General features: G+C 50.5%; 1 protein-coding gene across 5 annotated transcripts in view; it reads left to right on the top strand.

Annotated features, from left to right (window-relative positions):
- The window catches only part of NPAS1 (neuronal PAS domain protein 1), a 93647-nt gene extending 69120 nt beyond the window's left edge, over positions 1-24527 (top strand). For all 5 annotated transcript variants that reach the window (XM_083515815.1, XM_083515817.1, XM_083515816.1 and 2 more), the window contains 7 exons: positions 3918-4092; positions 10722-10834; positions 12448-12644; positions 13130-13236; positions 15605-15752; positions 18877-18974; positions 21574-24527. In XM_083515815.1, the coding sequence (XP_083371941.1) occupies positions 3918-4092; positions 10722-10834; positions 12448-12644; positions 13130-13236; positions 15605-15752; positions 18877-18974; positions 21574-22775 (2040 nt within the window). In that variant the 3' untranslated portion in view covers positions 22776-24527. The remainder of the gene's footprint in view (positions 1-3917; positions 4093-10721; positions 10835-12447; positions 12645-13129; positions 13237-15604; positions 15753-18876; positions 18975-21573) is intronic.
- The last annotated feature ends 1270 nt before the right edge of the window (positions 24528-25797 follow it).

Here is a 25797-nt window from a genome sequence, read left to right as displayed (position 1 = left end):
AGGCCAAGAGCTTGCAGCGCCGTTCGGACTTCGTCCTGGCTGCAAAACGGTGTGGGCCGCTTTTCTCTGGGAAAATATACCATGGAGGCAACTGGGTCAGAATTAGGCCTTATCTGCCCCCGTGCAGAGAAGGGTGGCAGAACGAATGCCCATGTGTATGGGGCCTATTCCTATTTTGGTCCTGGGAAGATCTTGAGAGACCCTGCAAGCCAAAACACACCTCCTGGTTGTCTGGAATTCAGGATTTCTTTTCAGTGTACACGGAATAATTATGGGGAAGCCGTTGTAAATAACGAATCTTGAGTCTGGTTCATCCCCACCCACTTCTTCTTTCTTTGGGTGGCTTACTTCCTGTGCTTCCCCCCCCCCTTCCACAGTCTGGTTGGGGTGTGCCTGAGAACAGCTGCGGGGTGGGGGGAGGGCGCGGGGAGAGACAAGGCGACCGCTCCGCTTTTCAAGCTGATTTTTGCTCCCCGAGGCCCCCACTTACAAACTGGGCACTTTCAACCTGTTCTCTGGCAAAGATTCCAGACTGGAGCAAACCCCGGGCAAGGAGAAGGCAGCCTTTGATATAGCATTAAATTGTGATGGAGAAGACCTTGCCGGAGGCCGTAGGAGAAAGGCAGAGGGGACTGGCGGGGGGCGGGGGTGAGAGGAAAAGAAGACAGGTACTCTCTCTCTCTCTCTCTCTGTGTGTGTGTGTGTGTGTGTGTGTAGAGGGAAGGTGACTCTTGCATCCCACTCTAAATTTCATCAGGACTCTACTGGGCAGCTCCTTCTCATACTGGGTCTGGAATGGAGTCGGTTTGTCTGGGTCTCGTGCATCCCCGAATTCTTCTCCCCTCTTCAAACATGAGCTTCAAATGCACTGGAGACGCCTCTCCGTCATCTCTGTGCCCCCCTCGAATCCCACCCACTCTTTCCCCCCAAATTCCTGCCTTTCTCAGCCTTTACATTTAGAAACCAACCAACCAACACCACAGCTTTAAGGCTGAGCCTGGCCAACGTGGTTCTTTATCTCCTTGGGGCCGGCCCAACCGTTAGGTAGTGGGAGGCGGCCGCTTCAGGCAGCAGTTGCTTGGTTGAAGGCGTTGGAGGGAACAGAGTTGTGTGCGGCACAAGGTTCTTCCTGCATCTCTTAAGCTACCCTGCTGCCCTCAGGTGCAGAAGAGGACGCTTGGCAGAGTTGAAGTAAGAGGCATCTCCCAGCCCGGTCGGATTCTGCACACAGAAGAGGGAGTGTGTGTGTGATCTGGGCATTTGCCTCTGGCAGCAGAACGTCTTGGGCCAGCCTTGGCCCAGCCCTTTGCTCTCTGGCCCTCAACCCATCAGCTCAGCAAGACACTGCAAGCAGGATGTGATGGTCGGATGCATCGCCTGTTTTCCCCTCCCTTGGTAATCTAATCTGTGGCCGTCTTCCTGCTGTGGAGATGCATCCTTAAGAACATAAGAAGCGCCCCCTGGATCAGGCCAACGAGTCCAGCACCCTGTTCTCGCCCTGGCCAACCAGATGCCTCTGGGAAACCCTTCAAGCAGGATTCGAACACAAGCCCTCTTCCCTTCTGCATTCAGAAGCATTGCCGCCTTCAACCATGGAAGCACTGAGGACCTTCTGGCGGTTCCCTCATTGCGAGAAGTGAGGTTACAGGGAACCAGATAGAGGGCCTTCTCGGTGGTGGCGCCCGCCCTCCCATCAGATGTGAAGGAAATAAGCAGCTATCTTCTCTTTAAAAGACATCTGAAGGCAGCCCTGCTTAGGGAAGTTTTTAATATTTAATGCTGTATTGTTTTTAACACTTGATTGGAAGCTGCCCAGAGTGTCTGGGGAAACTCAGCCAGATGGGCTGGGTATAAATAAATTATTATTATTATTATTATTATTATTATTATTATTAGCAGAGCGCCCCTGTTGTGGCTAGTAGCCATTGGGGAAGACGGTGCCAGGTGCTGTACAGAATTGAGCAGCCAGACCAGAGGTGTGTTGCTAACAAGCCCCGGCTCTTTAGAGGTCTTTGACCCTGCAGGAGGGGGCAGCAAATATATTTCCTTTCCTCCGGCCTGCTTTCTGTGTCCCCCCCCCTTAACCCGCCGCCGCCCCCTCCTTCTTCCTCCGCCTTCCTCTCCTCTTTCAGTCAAATTGCCCTTTGCTGGTGCATCTTAAATGAGGAGCAGCTCTTTTCGAATGCACCTGACCCTGCCGATACCTCGGCATTATTATTTATTGATCCCTTTCTCCTGTCCGCTCCCCCTCCCAATTCATTACGATGTGGGAAACGTTAACCCGAAGTGCTGACCTTTAGTATTCAAATCAGGCAGCGCGGTTCCCTGGCTGGCTGCATGCTGATGAGGTGCTGTTGGGTCGGCAGGCAGGGTGGCTCGGAGGTCACGGGGGTGGGGGCCTACCTTTTTATTTTATTTTATTCCTGGGGAGAGGGTGGCGGCTAACAGAGAGGGCTGGGTTGTGTGCTCCTAGCTGCTTCTGCGGGGGGGGGGGTTTGCTTTCGGGCAGCAGCCGAATGCAGCTGCCGCTTCTCGATGTTTGCGCAGGGTAAGCCCCTTCTGCATGCAGATGTGCCGGTACACCCAGATTCCCCCAAAATCTAGGGCGGAGCCACAAAACAAGGGACATCGCACCGGGCAAGAAGGCTGCAGCTTGATTGCCAAGTGCATTGAGGAATAATAATAATAATAATAATAATAATAATAATATTTTTATTTACCATATTTTTTGCTCTATAAGACTCACTTTTTCCCTCCTAAAAAGTAAGGGGGAATGTGTGTGCGTCTTATGGAGCGAATGCAGGCTGCGCAGCGATCCCTCTTGCTGTTCTGACTTCTGAGATTCAGAATATTTTTTTTCTTGGTTTCCTCCTCCAAAAACTAGGTGCGTCTTATAGAGCGAAATATACTGTATATCCTGGCCTCCCCAGCCAAAGCCGGGCTCAGAGCGGCTAGCAACAATAAAAGTAATAGAGTTCACATAAAATCACAATCAATTAATTAAAATACATTCTAAAATCAATTCAGAATCAAATTAATGGCAACCATTGGGCTAGAGTCCTGTGAGGATTGCCAAAGGAGGGGGTCAGGCTGCGTCTTGGCCAAAGGCCTGGTGGAACAGCTCTGTCTTGCAGGCCCTGCAGAAAGATGTCAAGTCCCGCAGGGCCCTAGTCTCTTGTGACAGAGTGTTCCACCAGATCGGGGCCACGGCTGAAAAAGCCCTGGCTCTGGTTGAGGCCAGCCTAACCTCCCTGTGGCCTGGGACCTCCAAGATGTTTTTGTCTGAAGACCGTAAGGTCCTCCGTGAGACATACCAGGAGAGGTGGTCCTGTAGGTACGAGGGTCCTAGGCAGTATAGGGCTTTAAAGGTTAAAACCAGCACCTTAAACCTGATCCTGTACTCCACTGGGAGCCAGTGCAGCTGGTATAGCACCGGGTGAATGTGATCCCGTGGCGAGGACCCTGTAAGGAGTCTCGGCGCGGCATTCTGCACCCGCTGGAGTTTCTGGGTCAGTCTCAAGGGCAGCCCCATGTAGAGTGAGTTACAATGCCAGGAGATTGACCCCCCCCCCCAAACGGTGGATCCTTTTTTAAAGGTGGAAAAGTATCTCGTTGGCATGCAGAAGGGCTCATCGCCAGTGGTACCACTGGCAGGCTAAATGATCAGGTAGCGCCAGGTGAGGGGAGGAACCTCTTTTCTCTGAGAGCCTGGAAGAGCAGCTGCCAGTCAGGCTGGACAGCTCTGGTCTAGACGGGCCATTGGTCTCATATTGGAGGCAGCGACTTCGCATTGCAACCCAGAGCAGTTACAGGTAGGTAGCCGTGTTGGTCTGCCGTAGTCAAAGCAAAACAAAATAAATAATCCCGAAAGATGCTGCTCCTGTTCCTGACACAGCCAGGTGTTCCTTGTCTTCCAGGTGGAGCTGACGGGGAGCAGCATCTTCGATTACGTCCACCCTGGAGACCACCCTGAGGTCGCTGAGCAGCTGGGCCTGAAGGCTCCCTCGGAGACGTCTCACTCGACGCGCCAGAAAGCGCCCACCCTGGCCACTGCCACCTCCTCTTCTGGGCTGACGGAGACCTCTGAATCTGGTATGCCTTCTCGGTAGCAGCAAGAGGGGAGAGGGCTCCTGTGGTTGGATCCTGCTTGTGGGGTTCCCATAACGGGCGTCTGCTTGGCCACTGCAAGAACAGGATGCTGGACTCAACGGGCTACCGGCCCGACCCAGCAGGTTATTCTTACTTTCTTGCGTGCCCATGCTTCAAGCACACCGGGAAATGGGCGTGTTGCAAGCATGGAAGCTGTGTGTGGTTGCTCAGCTCATGGGGAACAGGCACTTGGCGCATGCTCAGAGGCTCCCTCTCACCTCCAGGGCTAGAGCAAAGCCATCTGTTTCAAGGGGGAGACCACCCATGGCTCCAAGGAACAGCGACAGGGAATTTCGTTTTGACGTTTATGGCTCTCATCAAATGTTTCTTGGTTAAGAGCCATGATGACTGAAGCCCATTTAATGCCCAGTGTAAAAGGTAAAGGGACCCCTGACCATAAGGTCCAGTCGTGACCAACTCTGGGGTTGCGGTGCTCATCTTGCTTTACTGGCCGAGGGAGCCGGTGTACAGCTTCCAGGTCATGTGGCCAGCATGACCAAGCCGCTTCTGGCGAACCAGAGCAGCGCACGGAAACGCCGTTTACCTTCCCGCTGGAGTGGTACCTATTTATCTACTTGCACTTTGAGGTGCTTTCGAACTGCTAGGTTGGCAGGAGCAGGGACCGAGCAACGGGAGCTCACCTCGTCACAGGGATTCGAACTGCCGACCTTCTGATCGGCAAGTCCTAGGCTCTGTGGTTTAACCCACAGCGCCACCCACATCCCAGTGCAATGTCCAGTGTAGACTAGCCTTTATAAATGAATTAAAACTTGCTCCCGAACCAGCCTACCCCCACCCGATTCTCTCTTTTTGTCAGCTTTGGCAGCCAATCACCCAGTCTCCTCCTCTTCCATAATACTGGCTATATAGTATTTCACCTTCATTAGCTCAGCAATCTTTACAACACCCCGGCGAGGTAGACCACCCCTGCAGTCTTGACATTGCAGATTGGGCCGCTGAGGTTAAGGACATGCCTATGACCAGGGCCATCTTAAGCATATGCAGCTCTGGGTGCAAAGATCCACCCGGCGCGCCCCCCCCCCCAGGTTGTCGAAGCCTCAGCAGCAACGGAGGAGCCCGAGGCGGCAGTTGCAACAGAGCAAGGCCGGGGCCGGGCGCCTGGGGAGGGGGTGGGCAAACAGAGCCCAGTGCAACAACGGTTGGGCCCGCGGCGGTGGCGACTGAGTGAAGCTGGGTTGCTCATGTGAACTGTATGCGCTGGGTGGGCCTCTCGATGGCCCGCCAATCCCAGGTGCGCAGGAGGACAGAGCCAGCCGGCTGCCTCAGCGTCTCGCTTGCCCGCAGCAGAAGAGCTGCGGCGCTCTGATGCGCTCTGCTCTCCTCGGCAGCGGCTGTCGGCTCTTCCCAATCCCCGGACTCCAAATCTCTGCCCCGGAATGAGAGCCTGACGTCTGGGTGCCCCGCACCCCTAGCACCTATGGGTAAGACGGCCCTGCCTATAACCAAGTGAATTTGTGGCCGTGGCAATGGTTGAACCTGGAGTATTCCAGCTCAGGCTCCTGGGATCAAACGTCATCGCATGCAGTTGTGTGGGTTTGCGGCCCCAGTGGGTTTTCTCCCAAGGAAAACTCTCGTGGGAAGCTGGAATCGTGAATCAATCTAGCCTGCAAAGGCAGCCAGGAAGCCTCTTTCAGAACACTATTTTCTCTTGCAGACAGAGGGGGAGAGACCTGGGTGCATAATTGGAGCACAGTGACCCCCGTCTACTCCCTTCCCCCCCAGCTCTAACCACTGGCCATGGCCAGCATTTCCCTCCCTAGGGAGTTGGTAGAAAATAAATCTTTTGAATAGCCGACATGATTAATTTTTAAAGCTACGTGTCTATTTATCTTGTACCAGTTTATTTTTGACGGCAAACAGAAATGCAGGCACAGAATCTTCTGAACAGGCCTCTGCTCTTCCAAACAGTGGAGCTCACTCCTTTTCCCCAGAGCTGGAAGACAATCCATGCAAGGGTCATAGCTCAGTGCTAGAGCATCTGCGATTTGTGCAGAAGGCTGTAGGTTCAAACCTTGGTGTCTCTAGGTAGGGCTGGGAAAGATTCCTGCCTGAAACCCTGGAGGGGTTCTGCCGGTCAGTGTTAGACCAAGGGCTGCCAATTTCAAGCCCTCCAGATGTGTTGGACTATAATTCCTAGCATCCCCGGCCATGGGTCATGCTGGCAGCGACTGATGGGAGTTGTAGTTCAAAACACCTGGAGAGTGCCAGGTTGGGGGAAAGCCAGAGCAGGCAACACCGACCTGGGTGAACAAATGACTCTGGCGCAATTCACGCTGTAAATTTAAAATGCTGTGATTCAGCTCTAAGCAGACATGGCTTTTGCCAAAGAAACCTCAGAACTGTTGCCTGTTAAGGCTTAACCCTGTTCCCCCTCCTACAGTTCCCAGATTGTCTTACAATCAATCCCTCCTCCCAGGGAACTCTGGGAATTGTAGTTCTGGGAGAGGAGCAGGGGGGTCTCCTAACAATTCTCAGTGCCCTGAACAAACTACAGCTCCCAGGATTTTCTGGGGGAAGCCGTGACTGCTCAAAGGGGAATTGTAGAGTCACAAAATTGTAGAGGGACCACTAGGATCATCTTTTGCCCAATATGGGGCTCGAACCCACAAGATGAAGAGTCTCACACTCATGCTTGGACTACTGCAATACACTCTACGTGGGGCTATCTTTGAAGGTGACCCAGAAACTACAACTAATCCAGAATGCAGCAGCTAGACTAGTGACTGGGAGCAGCCACCGAGACCACATAACACTGCCAAGACCATATAACACCTTGAAAGACCTACACTGGCTCCCAGTACATTTCCAAGCACAATTCAAAGTGTTGGTGCTGACCTTTAAAGCCCTAAACGGCCTCGGCTCAGTATACTGGAAGGAGCGTCTCCACCTCCATCGTTCTGCCCGGATACTGAGGTCCAGCGCCAAGGGCCTTCTGGTGGTTCCCTTGCTGCGAGAAGCCAAATTACAGGGAACCAGACAGAGGGCCTTCTCGGTAGTGGCGCCCTCCCTGTGGAACGCCCTCCCACCAGATGTCAAAGAGAAAAACAACTACCAGACTTTTAGAAGACATCTAAAGGCAGCCCTGTTTAGGGAAGCTTTTAATGTTTAACAGGTTATTGTATTTTAGTGTTTTGTTGGAAGCCGCCCAGAGTGGCTGGGGAAACCCAGCCAGATGGGCGGGGTATAAATAACGAATTACTATTACTATTATTATTATTATTATTATTATTATTATTATTATTATACCAACTGAGCTATCATAGTGCTTTAAAAGTATGGTATGGATGCGGCCTCGGTACAAGGCATCTTTCTCTGTTTTTCCTGTGCTGCTTTGATCCTGTTTTGCCCTTGCTTGGCTGCAAGCGCCATTGGGCCGATGGGACGTTGCTGCCCGGGATCAGGCACCAAGTCTCCAGTAGCTCTTCCCTGCTGCTTCTCTGCAAGCTGACCTGGCGGGTCAGAGGCTGCCACCGGGTGCCCGGTTTGCCCTCTGCCCCCACCCACTTGCACACCTGCGAAGGACACCGAGGGAGAGAGAGAGAGGAGCGAAGCGGTATCTCAAGTCTCCTCCTTTCTCGTTTGGCATCCGCCTGCTCGGCTTTTATCCAGGGAACTTGTGAAAGATTTATACAGAACTGGAAAGTAAAAGAGAATACGAGATCAGCGTTCTGCCCCTGAGTGTGTTCTCATAAGAATGTGGGGGGAGGAAAGGGGGGGGATCAGATGAGGGGTCTGTCTCATCCAGCAGTCTTGTTCTCAATATGGCCTGGCTAGCTAGATTCCTCTAGGACAGCTTTCACCCCAACCCAACCCCCTTCCAGCTGTTTTGGACTACAGTTCCCATGTGGCTGTGTAACTCTGGGAGCTGCTGGGAATTGTCCAAAACAGCCGAAAGGGCTGACCCTTTTATAAACGCGAGAAGCAGGGATCCCCACAACCGAGAGAAGGAAAATGAAAGGAGTTCAGGTTGCTCAGAAAAAACATTTCTTATAGACCTGATGTCCTATGTAGGCGTTGGAGCTGCAGAATGTTAAAATTAAATATATACTTGGTCAAGGTTCTCCCCCCCCCCCCAATTAAAAAGCTAAGCCAGGAACCAGCTCCTCATGTAGCAGGCAGTTCCATAGGTTAAATTGTGCTTTGATGGGAGTGGATGGGAGTTGTGGTCCAAAACAGGTTGATGAAGGCTGATCTGTGAGTCCTGATTGCAGCCTCCTGTGGTTGCTTGTTTCGTTACAGTTGGGTTAGGTTAGGGTTTCTTTGTTTATTTCACTACATTTGTATCCGACCTTCTTCCTCCAAGGAGCTCAAGTTGGCATATATAATCCCCTCCCCCATTTAATTCCCACAACAACCCGCTGAGGTAGGCTGGGTTGAGAGGTAGTGACTAGCTGAGCTTCGTGGCTGTGCAATCCAGATTTTGGTTTTTATGACCTTCAATAGTTCATTGTAGACAGCATCTTAAAAAGCAGAGACCTCACCTTGCCAACAAAGGTCCGTATAGTTAAAGCTATGATTTTCCCAGTAGTGATGTATGGAAGTGAGAGCTGGACCATAAAGAAGGCTGATCGCCAAAGAATGGATGCTTTTGAATTCTGGTGCTGGAGGAGACTCTTGAGAGTCCCATGGACTGCAAGAAGTTAAAACCTCTCCATTCTTCAGGAAATTAGCCCTGAGTGCTCACTGGAAGGACAGATCCTGAAGCTGAGGCTCCAATACTTTGGCCACCTCATGAGAAGAGAAGACTCCCTGGAAAAGACCCTGATGTTGGGAAAGATGGAGGGCGCAAGGAGAAGGGGACGACAGAGGGCAAGATGGTGGGACAGTGTTCTCGAAGCTACCAGGATGAGTTTGACTAAACTGTGGGAGGCAGTGGAAGACAGGAGTGCCTGGCGTGCTCTGGTCCAGGGGGTCACGAAGAGTCAGACATGACTAAACAACTAAACAACAACAACAATCTGATGTAGCTCTTGGCCACATCACTGTTCTTCCCACAAACTCCAGAGCATCTGTGAAGGAGTTAAGTCGAGCTGGTACCAACACAGATTCTTCTTGCATCCCTTCTTTGCACCCCTACTCTCTGCTTTCGGCCTTCAACCAGTTTCTGAGTCATATAAGGATCTCTTTCTTACCCAATAACTGTCGTTCGCTCAAGAGCCTTTGATGAGCTTTTGGAATGTTCAGCTATATAAGATTGTTTCCAGCTAAGTCCTGCTCAAAGTAGACCCGTGGAATTAATCTAGGTTGGTCATGCCCATTAATTTCAGTGGATCTGAGTATGACTAGCATCTGATCCAACCTCTCATGTCTATCAGATCACCCCTGGCCACGTGATTTTTGAGACACACAAACAATTACAAAAGGCTAGAGTGAGGCAGGACCGCCCATTGCAGAAACCGTGCTGATTCTTCCTCAGCATGGCTTGTTCTTCCATTTACTTAAAAATACTAGCTTTAATAATGGTCCCTGCAAATATACCTAGGAGAAAAAAAATAAGGTAGTGAGTCTGTAATAGCAAATGCCCACCACATTCCTTAATGCTTAGGTTACCTTCCACTCCTCTGGGAAGAAGGAATCTGATTTTTAACGCTGAATATTTATGTTAAAAGATCAGCAGTTTTGCATTTGAGTTCTTTAAGGACTCTTGGGTGAATGCCATCTGGCTCTGACTTCTTGTTAGTTTGTGATTTGTCAATTAGCTCTCAAAGTTCACTCTTTGTCACCTCTATTTGACATAGCTCTGCAAACGCTTCTCTTCACCCCCCCCCCCCCGCGTGAAAACAGTAGCCCAAATATGGACATCTTCCACGGGGAAGGCCAACACACAAATACAATGCGCCGTTCTTCTTCAAAACTCTCCATTCTATGGAAAGTCATCTAAAGATCTTCTGGCTCCCTGGTTTCCTGTTCCTAATGTGTCCAAACTTGGCAAAAACTTCTGCTTCTTAAAAGGAATTCCGCTCACCATTTACGGTGTCCTTGACACAGCTGTTTAACCACGCTGGCATCCTCCTGGACATTTTCGCAGGGTTATTGTATAGGTAAAAGGTAAAGGGACCCCTGACCGTTAGGTCCAGTCATGGACGACTCTGGGGTTGCGGTACTCATCTTGCTCTATAGGCCGAGGGAGCTGGCGTACAGCTTCCGGGTCATGTGGCCAGCATGACTAAGCCGCTTCTGGCGAACCAGAGCAGCGCACGGAAATGCCGTTTACCTTCCCACCGGAGCTGTACCTATTTATCTACTTGCACTGGTGTGCTTTTGAACTGCTAGGTTGGCAGAAGCAGGGACCGAGCAACGGGAGCTCACCCCGTCGCGGGGATTCGAACCGCCGACCTTCTGATCGGCAAGTCCTAGGCTCTGTGGTTTAACCCACAGCGCCACCCGCGTCCCTCTACTGTATAGGTACGAATCCTGCTTGCTGGTTGGCCATTGTGAGGACAGAATGCTGGACTATGTGGGCCATTGGCCTGGTCCAACAGGCTTTGCTTATGTTCTTGGAACAGCTCCTAATATTGAAGGTGTGACACCTGCCTGTCTCTGTATCTTAGATCCAGCCAGCTCCCATCCTGCTGAGGGCGACGTTTTGGACCGCTCCTTTTTCATCCGTCTGAAATCCACCCTGACCAAGAGAGGGCTTCACGTGAAAACCTCCGGCTACAAGGTAAAATGACGCCCGCTCCGGCTGTGGGTCTTACTTCCTCTTTATTTACAGTGGTGCCCCTCAAGACGAATGCCTCGCAAGACGGAAAACTCGCTAGACGAAATCATTTTTGAAGGGGAAAAAGTGCGTCCTATAGAGCGAAAAATACGGTAGTTGCGCAGAATACATAAGCCGCCACTTAGAGCCAAAGAGGTGCTTGTGGCTGGACCAGGATTTAAATGAAACAAAATGAGGTAGGATTCCTGCTGCTGGCACGTGACGATAGAATCGTAGAATCGTAGTTGGGAGGGACCATGAAGATCATCTAGCGCAACCCCCTGCAATGCAGGGATCACCCAAAGTGGGACTTGAACCCACAACCTTGAAATGAAGAGTCATGCCGGATCAGACCAAAGGTCCATTTACTCCAGTGTCCCACGTTTTCCCACAGGGACCAGCCAGAAGCTCTCAAGCAGGGCATGAAGGCAGCAGCCCTCCCTCCTTTACATCCCCAAGCACCTGGGATTCAGAGGTAGACTCCTTCTGAATCTGGAGGTTTCATTTTGCCATCACTGTTAGTCGCTGTTCGATAGACCTGTCCACGGTGAATGGGCTTAATCTGCTTTCAAAGCCACCCGAGTCGCTGGCCAGCACAGTGCCTTGTGGCACTGAGTTCCACAAGCAAAAATTTCACACTTTTGTGAAGAAGTGTTCTTTCGCATTCAGTGAATCTAATATGCTGAGATTCACTGAGCAATTCCACGCTCTAATATTACGGAAGGGAGGGAAAACAAGGCTTTCTCCATGCCCATTGTACGGTTACAGCCAACAAAGTTCTGCTCAGAGAGTAGACTCACTAAAATGGGTCTACTCATAACTCAAGCTAGTTATGTTCATTGGGTCTACTCTCCCTAATGTTGGATACAACCCATAATTTTCATGACTTCCCATCCAAGTTGCCCCCCAGCTCCTAAACTGAAACACTTGATCCTTTCCTTGCAAAATTCCCCCAATAGCTCCATGGAGGAGTCCCTCCTTTTCTGAAACCCATTTTGGGGGTGGAATGCGGGCATGAGCCAGCAGCCTTCTGGTAAGATTAATGTTTTTAAGGGAGACGGGGATACTTTAAATTGTTGTCTAATTAAGCATACAGTGGTACCATGGTTTAAGAACAGCTTAGTTTATGAACAACTTGGATTAAGAACGCTGCAAAAGTAGGTGTTTTGGTTTGTGAACTTTGCCTTGGAATAAGGACATGTTTCGCTTCCTGTTGAGTTTGTTCCATTTGTAAATTGAGTCCCCCGCTGCTAGGGGAAAGCACACCTTGGTTTAAGAATGCCTTGGTTTAAGAATGGACTTCCAGAACGGATTAAGTTTGTAAACCAAGGTACCACTATATTTTAATTAGTTTGTATTCATTAGTATTAATGGATTTAAGTATTTTATTAAGTGTTTTTTATATTGTAATTTTATGTTGATTCCCCAAATTTTATTCCGATTATCCCAATTATTTCCAGATTAATACTTTGTTTAAATGACTTCCTATGCGCCATTCTTGATGATGATGATGAGGTTCTCCTGTCTGTGCCCCCTCCTTCAAACCCGCTTCTCCCGCTCTCCCTCACCCCCTGCAGGTGATCCACGTCACGGGCCGCCTCCGCCCCCGGCTGCCCTCCTTCTCCCACGCCCACTCCCTGCTGGGCCGCGTGATGGGGCTGGTGGCGCTGGCCCACACCCTGCCCCCTTCCACGCTCAGCGAGGTGCGCATCGAGTGCCACATGTTTGTCTTCCGGGTCAACATGGACTTGCAGATCGTGTACTGCGAGAGCAGGTGGGTTGCCAGGGCCCCCTGGGCTGCTTTTTGCCATTCTCGGGGAACGCGGGCATCTGTTGGCAAGAGATGGCTGGAAAAGTCACGGCGCCAGAGTCAGTTGGAAATCGAAGTTACACACACAGCACTTCAAAAGATAGTGGCTTTCTGTGGTCTTTATTTCTCTGCCTGTCTTGGTTTCTGCTTTTGCCTCTGGATTTGCTGCTCCTGTCCCCCAGCCCCCCACCCATATTGTATCTGAGCCAAAGTCCAGATAATTGATCCTATATCCTCCCCCTAACTCCTTCCCCCGCCCACGTTCCTTCTGTTGCTTCCCTCTGCCTAGTTTGGATTGTAAGCTCCTTGGGGCAGGGCTCTGTCACATCTCTTTCTTGTAAGGTGCTGTACGCACAGATGGCCCCGTATGAATAAATGGATCTCCTGCTCAGCCCTTCCGTAATTTATCTTCCTTTTTCCTCTCTCTTCCCCTGACACCCCCACCCCAGGATCAGCGATTATATGGACTTGACCCCCTCGGAGCTCGTGGGCAAAAGCTGCTACCGGTTCATTCACGGCGAGGATGTGGAGGGAATACGGCAAAGTCACCTGGACTGTATGTTGGCTTCGTAATGGTGCTGACGGTGATAGGCTTTTTGTTTTAGAGCATCCTGTGTACGTTCCTGGGTTGTGCCAGAGCTCCCATCTAGTTCAGGGCATGCCCTCCGAGAGCTAGGATTCCTGGCACCCTTAGCAAACTACAGATCCCAGGATTCGGGGCAGGGGAGTCCATGTACTTTAAATACAGGCAGCCTTTGGCAAGTCCACAAGCAGAAACCACCCTCTTTCCCTTTAGATTCCCCAGGGACTGATATTCAGAGGCTTTGGCTGCTTTGGGAAACAGAGTTCTGGGCTAGACTGGCTTTTGGTCTGGTGCTCCAGGGCTCCGCTTAGAATCATAGAGTTGGAAGGGACTGCATTTAACCCTCTGTAATGCAGGGATTTTTTGCCCAATGTGGTGCTTGAACCCGCAAACCTCAGATTAAGAGTGTCATGCTCTATCGGCTGAGCTTTTTATGTCATTCTAGAACATGGCTTGGGACACGGGTGGCGCTGTGGTTTAAACCACAGAGCCTAGGACTTGCCAATCAGAAGGTCGGCGGTTCGAATCCCCGTGACAGGGTGAGCTCCCGTTGTTTGGTCCCTGCTCCTGCCAACCTAGCAGTTTGAAAGCACGTCAAAGTGCAAGTAGATAAATAGGTACCGCTCCGGCGGGAAGGTAAATGACATTTCCGTGCACTGCTCTGGTTCTCCAGAAGCAGCTTAGTCCTGCTGGCCACATGACCCGGAAGCTGTATTCCGGCTCCCTCAGCCAATAAAGCGAGATGAGCGCTGCAACCCCAGAGTCGGCCACGACTGGACCTAATGGTCAGGGGTCCCTTTACCGTTACTAGAACATGGCTGGGCAGTCTATGGCCCTCCTGGTGTTTGCTGGGATCATTGGAATCATTGATAAAACTTCATTCGCATTAGCCAATGGCCATAGCAACAATAAAACATTACAGTATACGCAGAAAGGGAAATTTGATATAACAGCACAATTTAAAGTCCTGAATTAGCATTCAGTTAGTGGCCCTTATTCTGACTGCCCCTGCTATGAACCTAGCCACCTTTGCTGTTATCTGCTCATTTTGATCTGATAGAAGAAAGGACATTGTGGCAGTGGTTGAGCGCCCTGGGATGGTTAGGTCGAGTGGGGTGGTGATCTCGTTCCTCAGGTCTTTGTAGAGAGCGCAAGACAGGAGGACGTGTGCCGCTGTTTCGGTGCTGCCATCTCCACAGGGGCAAAGGCGTTTCTCAGGCGGGATCTTTTGGAATCGACCCTCAAGTGCCGCAGATGGCAAAACATCCAGTCTTGCAAGTGTAAAAGCACGTCCGTATTTTGGGATAATAGGTTTGTGCAGATATGGGGCCAGAGAATCAAAATGGAAAGGTGGAAAATGAACATACCAAGGGCAGAATTTCCTTATAGTGTCCAGGTTGTTCTGATGCTCGATATCTTTCAAACGTTGAGCAATTAGACTGTTTGCTTTAGTAGGGCCCAGTTGGTGTTGTGGGGATAGGCCACAAGGGTGAAGTTTTTGATAGACGGTTTTAAGCCAGGCACTTTTATGGGAGTCTTGAAGTACTAAGGATAGTAAACCGTGTGTGTGTGTGTGTGTGTGTGTGTGTGTGTGTGTGTGTGTGTGTTGAGTTTAGGCGGAGCCAGAAGTTAAGAGTTCTTTGCGAAGTCCGTACTTCTACTGAAGGGAGACTTGCTTGCTGGATTACAGCTTCCATCGTCCCTTGCGGTTGGCTGTGCTGGCTGGGAGTGATGGGTGTCAGAGTCTAGCATCAACTGGAGGGCAACGGGTCCCTCCCCCCATTACAGACCAAAGGGGTCACTGTTTCGGCCAAAGCAATCCCCTGCATCTCTATAAGCTTCTCCTGATCCGTTTTCAGTCAAGATTGCTGCCTTGTAGGGGGTTGGACTAGATGACCCTCGGGGTCCCTTCCAACTCCACAGTTCTATGATTCTTCTCCTACCCTGGCACCTCTTCAGCTCTGCTGCCTATGAAAAGCAGATTGTCCAAGGACCAGTTTTTTGCAGTTAGAAGAATCAAGCGGTAAAGCTCTTCCTGGACTGTACTACCTTCCAACAAAGTGGGGAGGGGGGGGCTGTTGAATTTTTGATTTGCCCCCTCCATTAAAAAAAACCAAAAACCCTCCTTGCATTTAACAAATGTGTTGTGAAAGAGTGAAGAATTTCAGCCAAGCTCAAGGCTTGCTCTCTACCCAGCTTGCAACCATCCCTGGTGACCTGAAGTGGTACAGTCCGGGCAAGTCTTCGCCACTGTTCCTCAACGCTTTGGGGTAGACACACTTAATGTTTTTCTTCTTAAAACTGTTGTTAACGGCTGTTGCCTCCTCTCCTCCTCATTTAGTGTTAAATAAGGGGCAGGTGGTGACCCAGTATTACCGCTGGCTGCAGAAGAACGGGGGCTTCGTGTGGGTCCAGTCGTGCGCCACCATCTCTGTCAACGTCAAGAACCCCACCGAGAAGAACATGGTCTGGGTGAACTACATCCTCAGGTGAGGCGTCCCGTCTCAATTCGTGCAAAGTTCAGAGCAAACGGGGGCATATTTTTTAATAGCTTGCCACCGCGCAGAATTCCCAGCACCAGGGGTTGCCATCAGTGCATCCCAGTCAAGGTTGAGGTTCAATCCTGACATGACAGAAGTATTGTTTTTGGGGGACAGGAGGCAGGCAGGTGTGGAGGACTCCCTGGTCCTGAATGGGGTAACTGTGCCCCTGAAGGACCAGGTGCGCAGCCTGGGAGTCATTTTGGACTCACAGCTGTCCATGGAGGCGCAGGTCAGTTCTGTGTCCAGGGCAGCTGTCTGCCAGCTCCATCTGGTATGCAGGCTGAGACCCTACCTGCCCGCGGGCTGCCTTGCCAGACTGGTGCATGCTCTGGTTATCTCCCGCTTGGACTACTGCAATGCACTCTATGTGGGGCTACCTGGACATTTTTTTTATTTTTTAAATATTTTGCTGGAAGCTGCTCAGAGTGGCTGGGGCGACCCAGTCAGATGGGCGGCATATATATAATAAAAATATTTATTATTATTTATTTATCTTGCTCAAGCCCCCACCATCTCCCTCCCGAAAAACAACAACCCCAAAGCTGGCAGTGAGCATGTGTGCAAGTGGTTATTCTGCAAGAACGCAGGCTATTCTTGAAGCAGGCCTTCTCCCACCGGTGTGGCAAAAGTTAGGTATTCAGAGGGACCCTTAGGATCTCAGGAAACTGTCTTACGCAGAGTAATGCCATTGGTCCATCAAGCTCAGTAGAGAAACTGAGCTCACTAGGGAGTTTTTCAAATGGACATTGTGTGTTCAGGGTGCCTGGCTGCCTTTTTAAATCTAGTATTTTTCAAAGGTTCAGTCCCCGCTCCCTGAGGTCTCAAGTGGCAAAAGTTCATCAAGAGCTTCCACCACACTCAGCCCTTCGGATCTTGAGTCCTTTAAAGGTAAAGGTAAAGGGACCCCTGACCATTAGGTCCAGTCATGGCCGACTGGGGTTGCGGCACTCATCTTGCTTTATTGGCCGAGGGAGCCGGCGTACAGCTTCCGGGTCATGTGGCCAGCATGACTAAGCCGCTTCTGGCGAACCAGAGCAGCACACAGAAACGCTGTTTACCTTCCCGCCGGAGTGGTACCTATTTATCTACTTGCACTTTGACGTGCTTTCAAAGTGCTAGGTTGGCAGGAGCAGGGACCGAGCAACAGGAGCTCACCCCGTCACAGGGATTCGAACCGCCGACCTTCTGATTGGCAAGTCCTAGGCTCAGTGGTTTAACCCACAGTGCCACTCTTCAAATCAAGACCACCCCCATCTCTGTTGCCCCAGGTGCAACATTTAAAATCTACTTAAGAACTACCAAATATTCTCTGCTGAAGTCTTTTTTCTCCCTCTTCCCAGCCTGCCACGCTTGCCCACCCTTCCAAACAGATAAAAGGGATCTGTGAATGGCTACTGCAGATGGTTATTAATGACTACTTTCCCCCTTTCCCTCCCGATAAAGCAAAGGGAAGCATTATTATGTTAATCCTGCAAGCAATTGCCGATGGTAATGTATGATTTGTAAGGGTGATTAGTATTTTAGTTAATTAGTGCTGTAATTAGAGGCTAATTAACTTTCTTGCAGCCTCCCTGCAAACTTGCTTGCTTCCCTCTCCGCTGCCACCGCCCCGCCAAAACCAACACCACTTTGCAAAGCGGGACAGGGCTGGATTGTTCCTTGGACAGGACAGGGGAGAAAAACTTCCCCGGGCTGGAAGGCTCTGTGTTCGAGGAAGAGCAAAGTGGTGTGTTGAGCTGGAACACACCATTTGTAAGTTGCGGGGAGGACAGTTTGGCAGTTTTGGGGAGGGAAAGCAGCTGAACTTAGCGGGTGGCGCTGACCCCCAGATTTGGTCTCCTCAATTATATAGCGATGCAGCATCATTCGGAAAGACCCCTGGGAGCAGGGAATGGTGCCTGAGAGTAGCGCGAGCATAGCAGCACAGAGGTTGTCGATGGGAAAAAGTGAGCACTGGTGTCAGACATAAACTCTCTCTCACTCCCTAGAGCCCAAGCCCCAGATACGTTTGGACTGCCATATTCACTTTTTATTTCGCATGCCCCCGACATCCCAAATGGGTCCTGGGGCTCCAGGGAAGAACGATGCCTGGGTTCCGAATCGCCTCCTTCCATTGCATCGGCTGCCCTGCGACCATAACTTGCTTTTGGGGGGAGGGACTCTTAACTTGAACTGGTTCCAGCTTTGCTCGCTTGACAATAAAACCCCCAACCCTGCTGTTTTTGGTATGTGTGCGTGTAGGGTGTTTTTTTCAAAACACACACACACAACCAAATCCACAAGGGAGAGTTTGTGATTTCAATCTATCCTTGTTTGTTCTTGGACAATGAAGCGCCAATGGTCCCTCGGCTGTTCCGCTGATTCTAGCCTGCAGGTGGCTGGATGTGTCAGCTCTTATTCAAGTTGGCTTTCTTCAGTCCCCTTCTGGTTTGCAAGAGGGTGGGAGGAGGGAGTTGCGGCGCTTATTTTAATCCCTGGCCTCTCAGCATTGCCACATGGCTGCTAAGCAGGGAGAATGGGTCTCTCTCTCTCTGTCTCGGCTTCCTTGCTGCCACCAAGCGGCCGCGCTTAACAAGATCCAGCTACGATCCTTCACGATGCCAAAGTCCCCAGCGCCATTTCAAAGGCCTCCTCTTGAAGGAGGGATGGTGCAGAGCAGTGCCCCAGAGGTGGAAATGGTAGGGAATGTGTACAGGAGAGAGAATTACATGGAACTTCCTTTGCATCCTGGCACAAATTCTGCTGCCTTCTGTATCCCGGCCACCACTGGAGGTGTTCCACTCTGAAGTTCTTTATACTGCTTTCTGGCGATCCTCCAAGCTGTTGCGGGCGGAATGGAAAAACGGCCCCTCCTTCGAGGCATCTCCTGGGCCCCGGCCTTTGGCTTAACGCCGGCGAAACATCCGAAACCCCAGCATCACCTCTGAACCTCGCAAAGTGCCTTCCAGGGGAACGAGCCTCCTTTGGCAAGACGAAGATATATCTTGAAGCTTTGGAACGATCCTCACATGTGCATTTCTTTAATCTTCTGCTTTCCTTTTTTCCTTGTTTCACTTTTAACCCTTTCCAGCAAGCCGGAGTGTAAGAACACCGTGCTGGACATATTCCAGCTGCCTGGGATTCCCGCAAGACAGACGGAGGCCGTTGAGGTGGGGCCAGAATTCAAAGGTGAATAAAATGAAGCCTTGGACAGGGAGGGGAGGTTAGTTTGCCAAGCAGACGAGCTCCGTGCATTGCTAGCAGAAGAGATTTTGGCAAACAGGTGTGGGCTGTCTCTTTCAGCAGAGCTCTTAGGTTCTTGCCTGCTGATAAAACATAGCAAACCTACTATTTTCCCTTTAAAAATCAAAGGGCCCCTTTTGCTATTTGTTGTTGTTGTTGTTGTTTAGTTGTTTAGTCGTGTCCAACTCTTCGTGACCCCATGGACCAGAGCACGCCAGGCACTCCTGTCCTCCACTGCCTCCCGCTATTTACCAGCGTGCTTTTTTAAAAGAGAGTCCTGGTGTAGGCGCTGCCTTCGCTCTTCTCAGCCCCTTGGTGAACTGCTGCAGGCAGGTGGTGTTTAGTTTCTCTGGCCCCAATTCAAGGTGCTGTTTTAAGCTTTCAGGGGCTTGGGACCCCAGGGAAACTGAAGGATTGCCTGCTTCTGCGTGTTTCTGCCCTGCATGCTCCAGTCATCTTCTCACATCACAGAGCCCTCAGCCCCATGAAGCACAGTGGGCACTACCTTTATAGCCCTAAATGGCCTCTGTCCAGTATATCTGAAGGAGCGTCTCCACCCCCATCGTTCTGCCTGGACACTGAGGTCAAGCGCTGAGGGCCTTCTGGCGGTTCCCTCATTGCGAGAAGCCAAGTTACATGGAACCAGGCAGAGGGCCTTCTCGGTGGTGGCACTTGCCCTGTGGAATGCCCTCCCACCAGATGTCAAAGAGATAAACAACTATCTGACACTCAGAAGACATCTTAAGGCAGCCCTGTTTAGGGAAGCTTTTAATGTTTAATAGATTATTATATTTTAATATTCTGTTGGAAGCCGCCCAGAGATGGGCGGGGTATAAATAGTAAATTATTATTATTATTATTATTATTATTATTATTATTATTATTATTATTATTATTATTATAATATTATATTATTATTATTATTATTATTATTATTATTATTATTATACGGTTATGGTCCTGACCTTGTGGCACACGCCCTGCCAGTTGGGGTGCCTCAGGCCCTGTTTGTTGGCCATGGTGCTGAGCCATCAGAAGTCTGCACGCTGCCCAATCACTCTCCCTCTGTGCTCCTTGCCTTGGCCTAGGGAGCAGCAACAAATCGCTAGTCTTGGCTTATTAGGGCCTTTCCCAACCGGGCTCCTTTTAGAGGTTTCAGACTGCAATGCCCATCATCTCTAATGCTGGCTGGAGCTGATGGAAGTTTGCTAGTTCGTTTATTAAATTACATGCTGCCTTTCATCCAAGGATCCCAGGGCAGTTCACAACTTTAAAAAACAATATGAAGACCTTAAATACATAATAAACAAGTTGCAACCCCAACCAGGATTCATGTTGGGGGCGGCTGCCCTACTGCAGTAACTGAACTAGTCCTCATGGTTTGTTTTCTCCCAAACAAATCATGGAGCCAGAAGTAACGGTTTGTTGTTGAAGCAGCTGTTCAAGACAGGAGCGAGGGACCTCAGGTTGGTCCTTCGGGTCTCACTGCAGGTCACGATCCTACTGCCCTGCTATGTGCCCTTCTCAGTGCAAAGGCCGGAATGTGGACTGGACCAATGCTCCTCGCTTGCCTTGTGCGTTGGTGTCCAGTGTGTAGCAACCCCTTCCTTTATTGCAGCTGGAATATAGGCTGCTGGGCAAAAGGTTTTCCTCTGCATGGATTCTGCTTCTTGTAACTTTTGCCTCTGGCCCTGCCCACTGCTGGTATGTGGCCCCTGGAAAGTGGCCCTTGAGGGTATTATTATTATTATTATTATTATTATTATTATTATTATTATTTATTATTATACCGCACTTCATCTGTAGGTCTCAAGGGGGTTTACAGCTTAAAAACAAAATGCATAATAAAAACAAGAACAAAATAAACCAATAACCCCCCCAAACATATTTAAAAGGGTTTAGGATCTTAAAACAGCCCAAGGCATGGCTCAGTGCAACCTTCAAGCTGAAAAAGATTCTCCACCCTGCTTGGTGGCTCACCACATCACCCAGATGTGGGCACTGCACTGTTATAAGTGGCCAGTGAAAACGTGGCTGTTTAGAAAGATTCTCTGCTGATTCACCTTTAACGTCCCAGTTTCAGGGGATGTTTTGTATATTGTTATGGGGGCTTGGCCTTAAGATTCTTGATGGGGATTGCTGCATTTATCGTTATTATTATTATTAGCCCCCTTTAGTTCCTTTGAAAATACGTAAAGGGATAAATGAAATTACAGGGAGGATGTGCAACCTTATTGAGTAGGTTCCCCCCCCTCTCCAAGGCGGAAATTCTGCCATGCTGGCTTTTGAGTTCCTGCTGTGCCCACATCCACTTCAAGGCTTTCCGGAGTAGCTTTGCCCTGTGGTGGTGATTATTAGCTGCGCTGCTGGCAGGAAGCTGCTCTGAAGCGAGGTCTAAACTCTCCCCCAGGTCTTCTGCGGATAGAAATTTTGCTTGGCAAAATAAATCTGCCCAACTCCTGGCCGTGGGAAGATGCTTAGCTCCCTGCTGCCTCGCTCAGTTGATTTCCCCCCCTCCTGTCTCCCCACCTGATTTCCCTTTCAGAGAGCAGCCTTGCCAAAGAGAGCAGCCAAGGGAGAAAGCTTTACTCCCCCAGCAAACCTGGCTCCCTAGCCGAGGCCTATCCCCGGAGCGTGGCAGAGGCCGGTGCCCGGTGCCGCCTGGCAGAGACCGATTCCAGCGGCCCTGAAACGAGCTACCGGGAGGAGGAGCTGTCAGACGGAGGCGCCGGGAGTGACACCGAGGGACCGCCCAGCAAGCGCATCAAGCTGGAGTTCCCGCCAGAGAGCCCCTCGCGGGAGGCAAAGGAGGCCAGCTCTGAGGAGTCGGACAGTGGCAGCGAATCGGAGCTGGGCCTCCTCCCACAGCAGAGGGCGCCCCTGGCGAGGAAAGCCAACGGCTGCAACGCCGGAGGGCGGAGGAGCGCAGGGCCCGGCCGCCCGGAGTTTGCCTCCGTCATCCAAACTCAGAAGAGCACCGTTCTGAAAGCCACCCCAGCACTTAGCATTAAATCTGAGCAGCCCCCCGGTGCCAAGGGAGCCCCCTGGACCTGTCCCGCCGCCCAGAAGGGCAGCCCTTACACTGTGAACAAAGCACTTAGCTTAGAGAAGCCCTCTCTGCGGCCGGCCTCTTCTCACCTGTACGTCTCCATCCCGGACTCTGTGCTCACCCCGCCCGAGATGGAGAGCGGCGCCCCCAAAGGGCCTTTCGGCACCTCTCCCCGGACCATCCCGGCCGCCTCCTCTTCGGCGGACACTCTCTCGCCCCCGCTCTCGGGCTCCCCATGCGAGGAGAGGGCCACATCCACGCCCTTCACGCCGCTCCTCTACCCTGCCGACATGGAGGTGCTGCAGCGGTTCCACGCGGGCAACGTGGTTGTGCCGCTGGTGCACCAGCTGGGTGGCCCGCATGCCGGCACATCCGGCTCGCAGGGCCTTTACGCCACCAGCACCATCCGGTACGCCCCTGCCGACATGACGCTCGGTATGCAAAGCAACGTGCTGCCGCCCTCCCACCCCATCAACCTCATGGACATCGGAGGCGCCGAGGCCAAGACGCCCCGGGAACTTATGTACCACCACCTGCAGCGGTTGAACATGGTTGCGCCCTTTGGGAACTCGGCGGGCTTGGCCCAGATTTCAGGGGGAGCCTTTGCCGCGACGGACTCCTTGTTTTCCACGCTGCCCTTCTCGATGGCCGGCAGCGGGGTCCACGGTGCCTCGGCTTTGGAACGCAAGGAGGACTGAGTATGTGGCCAAACTCTGTGCCATCAATAAAAGGTCCTGCGTGCCCCTTTTAGAGGAAAGCTCAGTGCCAACTTCCCTGCCGCAGGGGGAGAAATCTTTGTTCTCTAACCAATCCCTGCGTGTCTCATCTTTTCATAGCACTCCTTTCTAAACCTCTGGCAAATTAGTAGTGTGACCATCTCCTCGGCAGTCTTGTGTTCCACTCTTGCTCCTTGCCTGGCCACCCAGATGCTGTTTGAAACTGCTGTTCTGGTTGCGGAACGAATTCAGGAGTTAGCCCAGTGCAAATGCGGAGTTTGGGAGTTTAACCCAGGGCAAAGTTGGTGCAACTTTCCTGGGAAAGATGAAAGAGGTATCCTACATTCGTTCTCGTCTGTCTTCCTGCTGCTACAAGTTGACTTCCTTCCTCCACCATATTTGCTGGGGACTTTGGGGTGGGCTTTTTTGTATGTATGGGGGTTATGTTTAGGCCCTGCAGGTTTTTCTGTTGAGAGGACCACCTGTCTGCTAGCCAAGGCGAGTGTAACTCGAAGAAACCTGCACATGAAGAGCAGGGTGTCACCACCCCCGACTCAACCCCCCAGTGTGATTACATCAACGTTACCACTTTTGCTTCTGTTCTGTCCACACTGCACTCTTTCTTACAGCACAGCGATTGCTCAAAAGTCCGGCTCTGAATTATAAACAAGAAATCCAGATGTGGCAAGTATATCTGAGTGAATCAACCCTTTGGGCACTCCTCTTATCTCGTATAGCCTCACCTTCGTCATGCTTCCCCCTTCTGCAAATAATGGATTAATAGCTTTTATGTTTTCTGTGTGCTCAGATCAAAGGGGAAAGAGATTACTAAAGCTGTCTTAACTGCCCTGTTGCCAAGAGTTCTGCCACCAGCTTAACAGTCTTAAGTGAAATGTGGGTGCCAGTAGGGGGACGGCTAATTTCCCAGTGGTTAAAACTTCTTAAAGTTAAGGAAGATGCAGTGTGGATGAACCAATAATTGAGCATGGACAGTTCTAAACAGTTGACAGGGTGCTGATTCTGCTCTTCTAATTACCAGGTGTTAAGACTTCTCATCCGCCCATTTGTCTACCAGTGGCTGTTGTAGCAAAATGGAAATTCTGTGTGCAGAGGCTGTCTACCATAGTGACAGATTTGGGGTGGGGTAGAAGGTTCTGCCTGGCCACTGTTGGGAGGTGGGGGAAATGGTGGACAAGATGACCTCTTTGATGGTCCAATCCTGCAAGGTTGCTTCTTCCTCTCATCACTGTGCAAACACAGCTGTTGCTTTGATCCTGTACTCAGTAGAAAAAAGCTTCCACCATTGAGACCCTTTGGGACATGAAAAGGACCTTTTCCATCCAGAGCCCAAAATGCAGGCCAGAAAAGGGATGGAAACAGGTAGGTCGTCATCGTATGTGATGACAGCACTTAAAAAGGTTAAAAAATGTTACGCCATAACTTTTAGCACTTATTCAGAATAATGACTACTTGTACAGTTCGGTGGGAAAGGGTGGGTGGGGGGAAACCCACAGCGAGACAGTAGCACTTGGATGACGTGGTATTTTTCTGTGTAACTCATCGCTAAAGATCTGTGTGTGTGCGTTTTTTTCTTTTATTAACCTACGGTTCTCGTTGGATAGATGAATGTAGTTTCCACTGTTCACTTGTTCTTGACATTTTGCTGCTTCTTTTGGCGATCTGGGGTTTCAGAGAAAATGAAAATAAATGGGACTCTGTTCCTGCCTAAAAAGATTTCAGTAGGCGCAACCATTTTTCCTGGCAGGCTTAATAGCAGTAAGATCTTGTTGTAATAATGCCTGTTGTGTATCCTCATTCTGAGTTAATTAACAAAAGGATCCCCCCCCCACACACACACCAAAGAGAAATACAAACATATTTGAAAGTACTTGGAATAACAACATGATGATTTTTTAGGGCACACACCAGCCTGAACACGCATGATTCCTCTGCAGTCTGGTCTCCCCTGAAATGTTTGTTAGTTATCTGGATCAAAAATTCCAAAGTGTGTTTTCTCAAATTTGCTAGTGACAGGATAGTTCAGTCGGTAGAGCACAAGACTCTTAATCTCAAGGTTGCAGGTTTGAGCCCCATCTTGGGCAAAAAGATTCCTTCATTGCAGGGGGGTTGGACTAGATGACTCTCGTGATCCCTTCCAATTTTATAGTTCTGTGATTCTGCGATAAAAGCAGAAGTGGTTGCCAAGTGCCATCAAGGACAGGTGTGAAATTCAAAGCAGCCTTGGCAAATTGTGAGCAATTACCTGAAACGAAAATTTGGCGTTGCTAAAGCACAAGGAAGGGTCTCACATACCGTCGAGAAAAGCGACTGCCTTCCTCGTTGCCAGCTCAAACATTCAAATAGGACAAGAGCTACTGTGCACAGGGTCACGTAAAGTGTATAAGGTGAAACGTGACAGAGCTGGATAGGTAAGAAATTTTCCTCCCACATAATACTAGGAGTTGGGGCCATCTGGTGAAGTTGAATGTTGGAAGATTCAAGAAGGACTTCTTTACACAGCACATAAAACTATGAAAGCAGTTTTCCCCAGAGGTAGTGATGGCCACGTACTTGGGTGGCTTTAAAAGAGACTTTTAAGCAATTCACGGAGGATAAGGCTTCCAGTGCCTGTTAGCCACAAGGGCTCTGTTGTTGGAGGCAGGGTGCTTCCGAGTTGCTGGGACACACAAATGGGGGAAGTGTTGTTGTGCTCGGATCCTGCTTCATTTTCCACAGGCATCTGGTTGCCCCCAGGGAGAGCAGGCTGTAGACTAGATGGGCCTTTGACTTGATCCAACATGGTTTTTCTTACGTACCCAGAGGGGGGAATGAAGTCAAATCACAGCCCTTCCCATCTACGTCAGCTGCATGCTGTGCATCCATGTCTGGAGGGAAGAGCTCTCATCTTCCCTATTATAAGTACATGACAAAGCCCTGGCCCCTAGGAGCAACACAGCTCAAACGAGGCTCAACAGGGGAAGGCCTGCAAACACACAGACAGCTC

This window comes from Podarcis liolepis (assembly GCF_965112155.1).
Source record: "Podarcis liolepis genome assembly, chromosome: 7".
Taxonomy (NCBI): domain Eukaryota; kingdom Metazoa; phylum Chordata; class Lepidosauria; order Squamata; family Lacertidae; genus Podarcis; species Podarcis liolepis.
The sequence above is the reverse complement of the archived record's forward strand: the minus strand, read 5'-3'. Positions and strand labels throughout refer to the sequence as shown.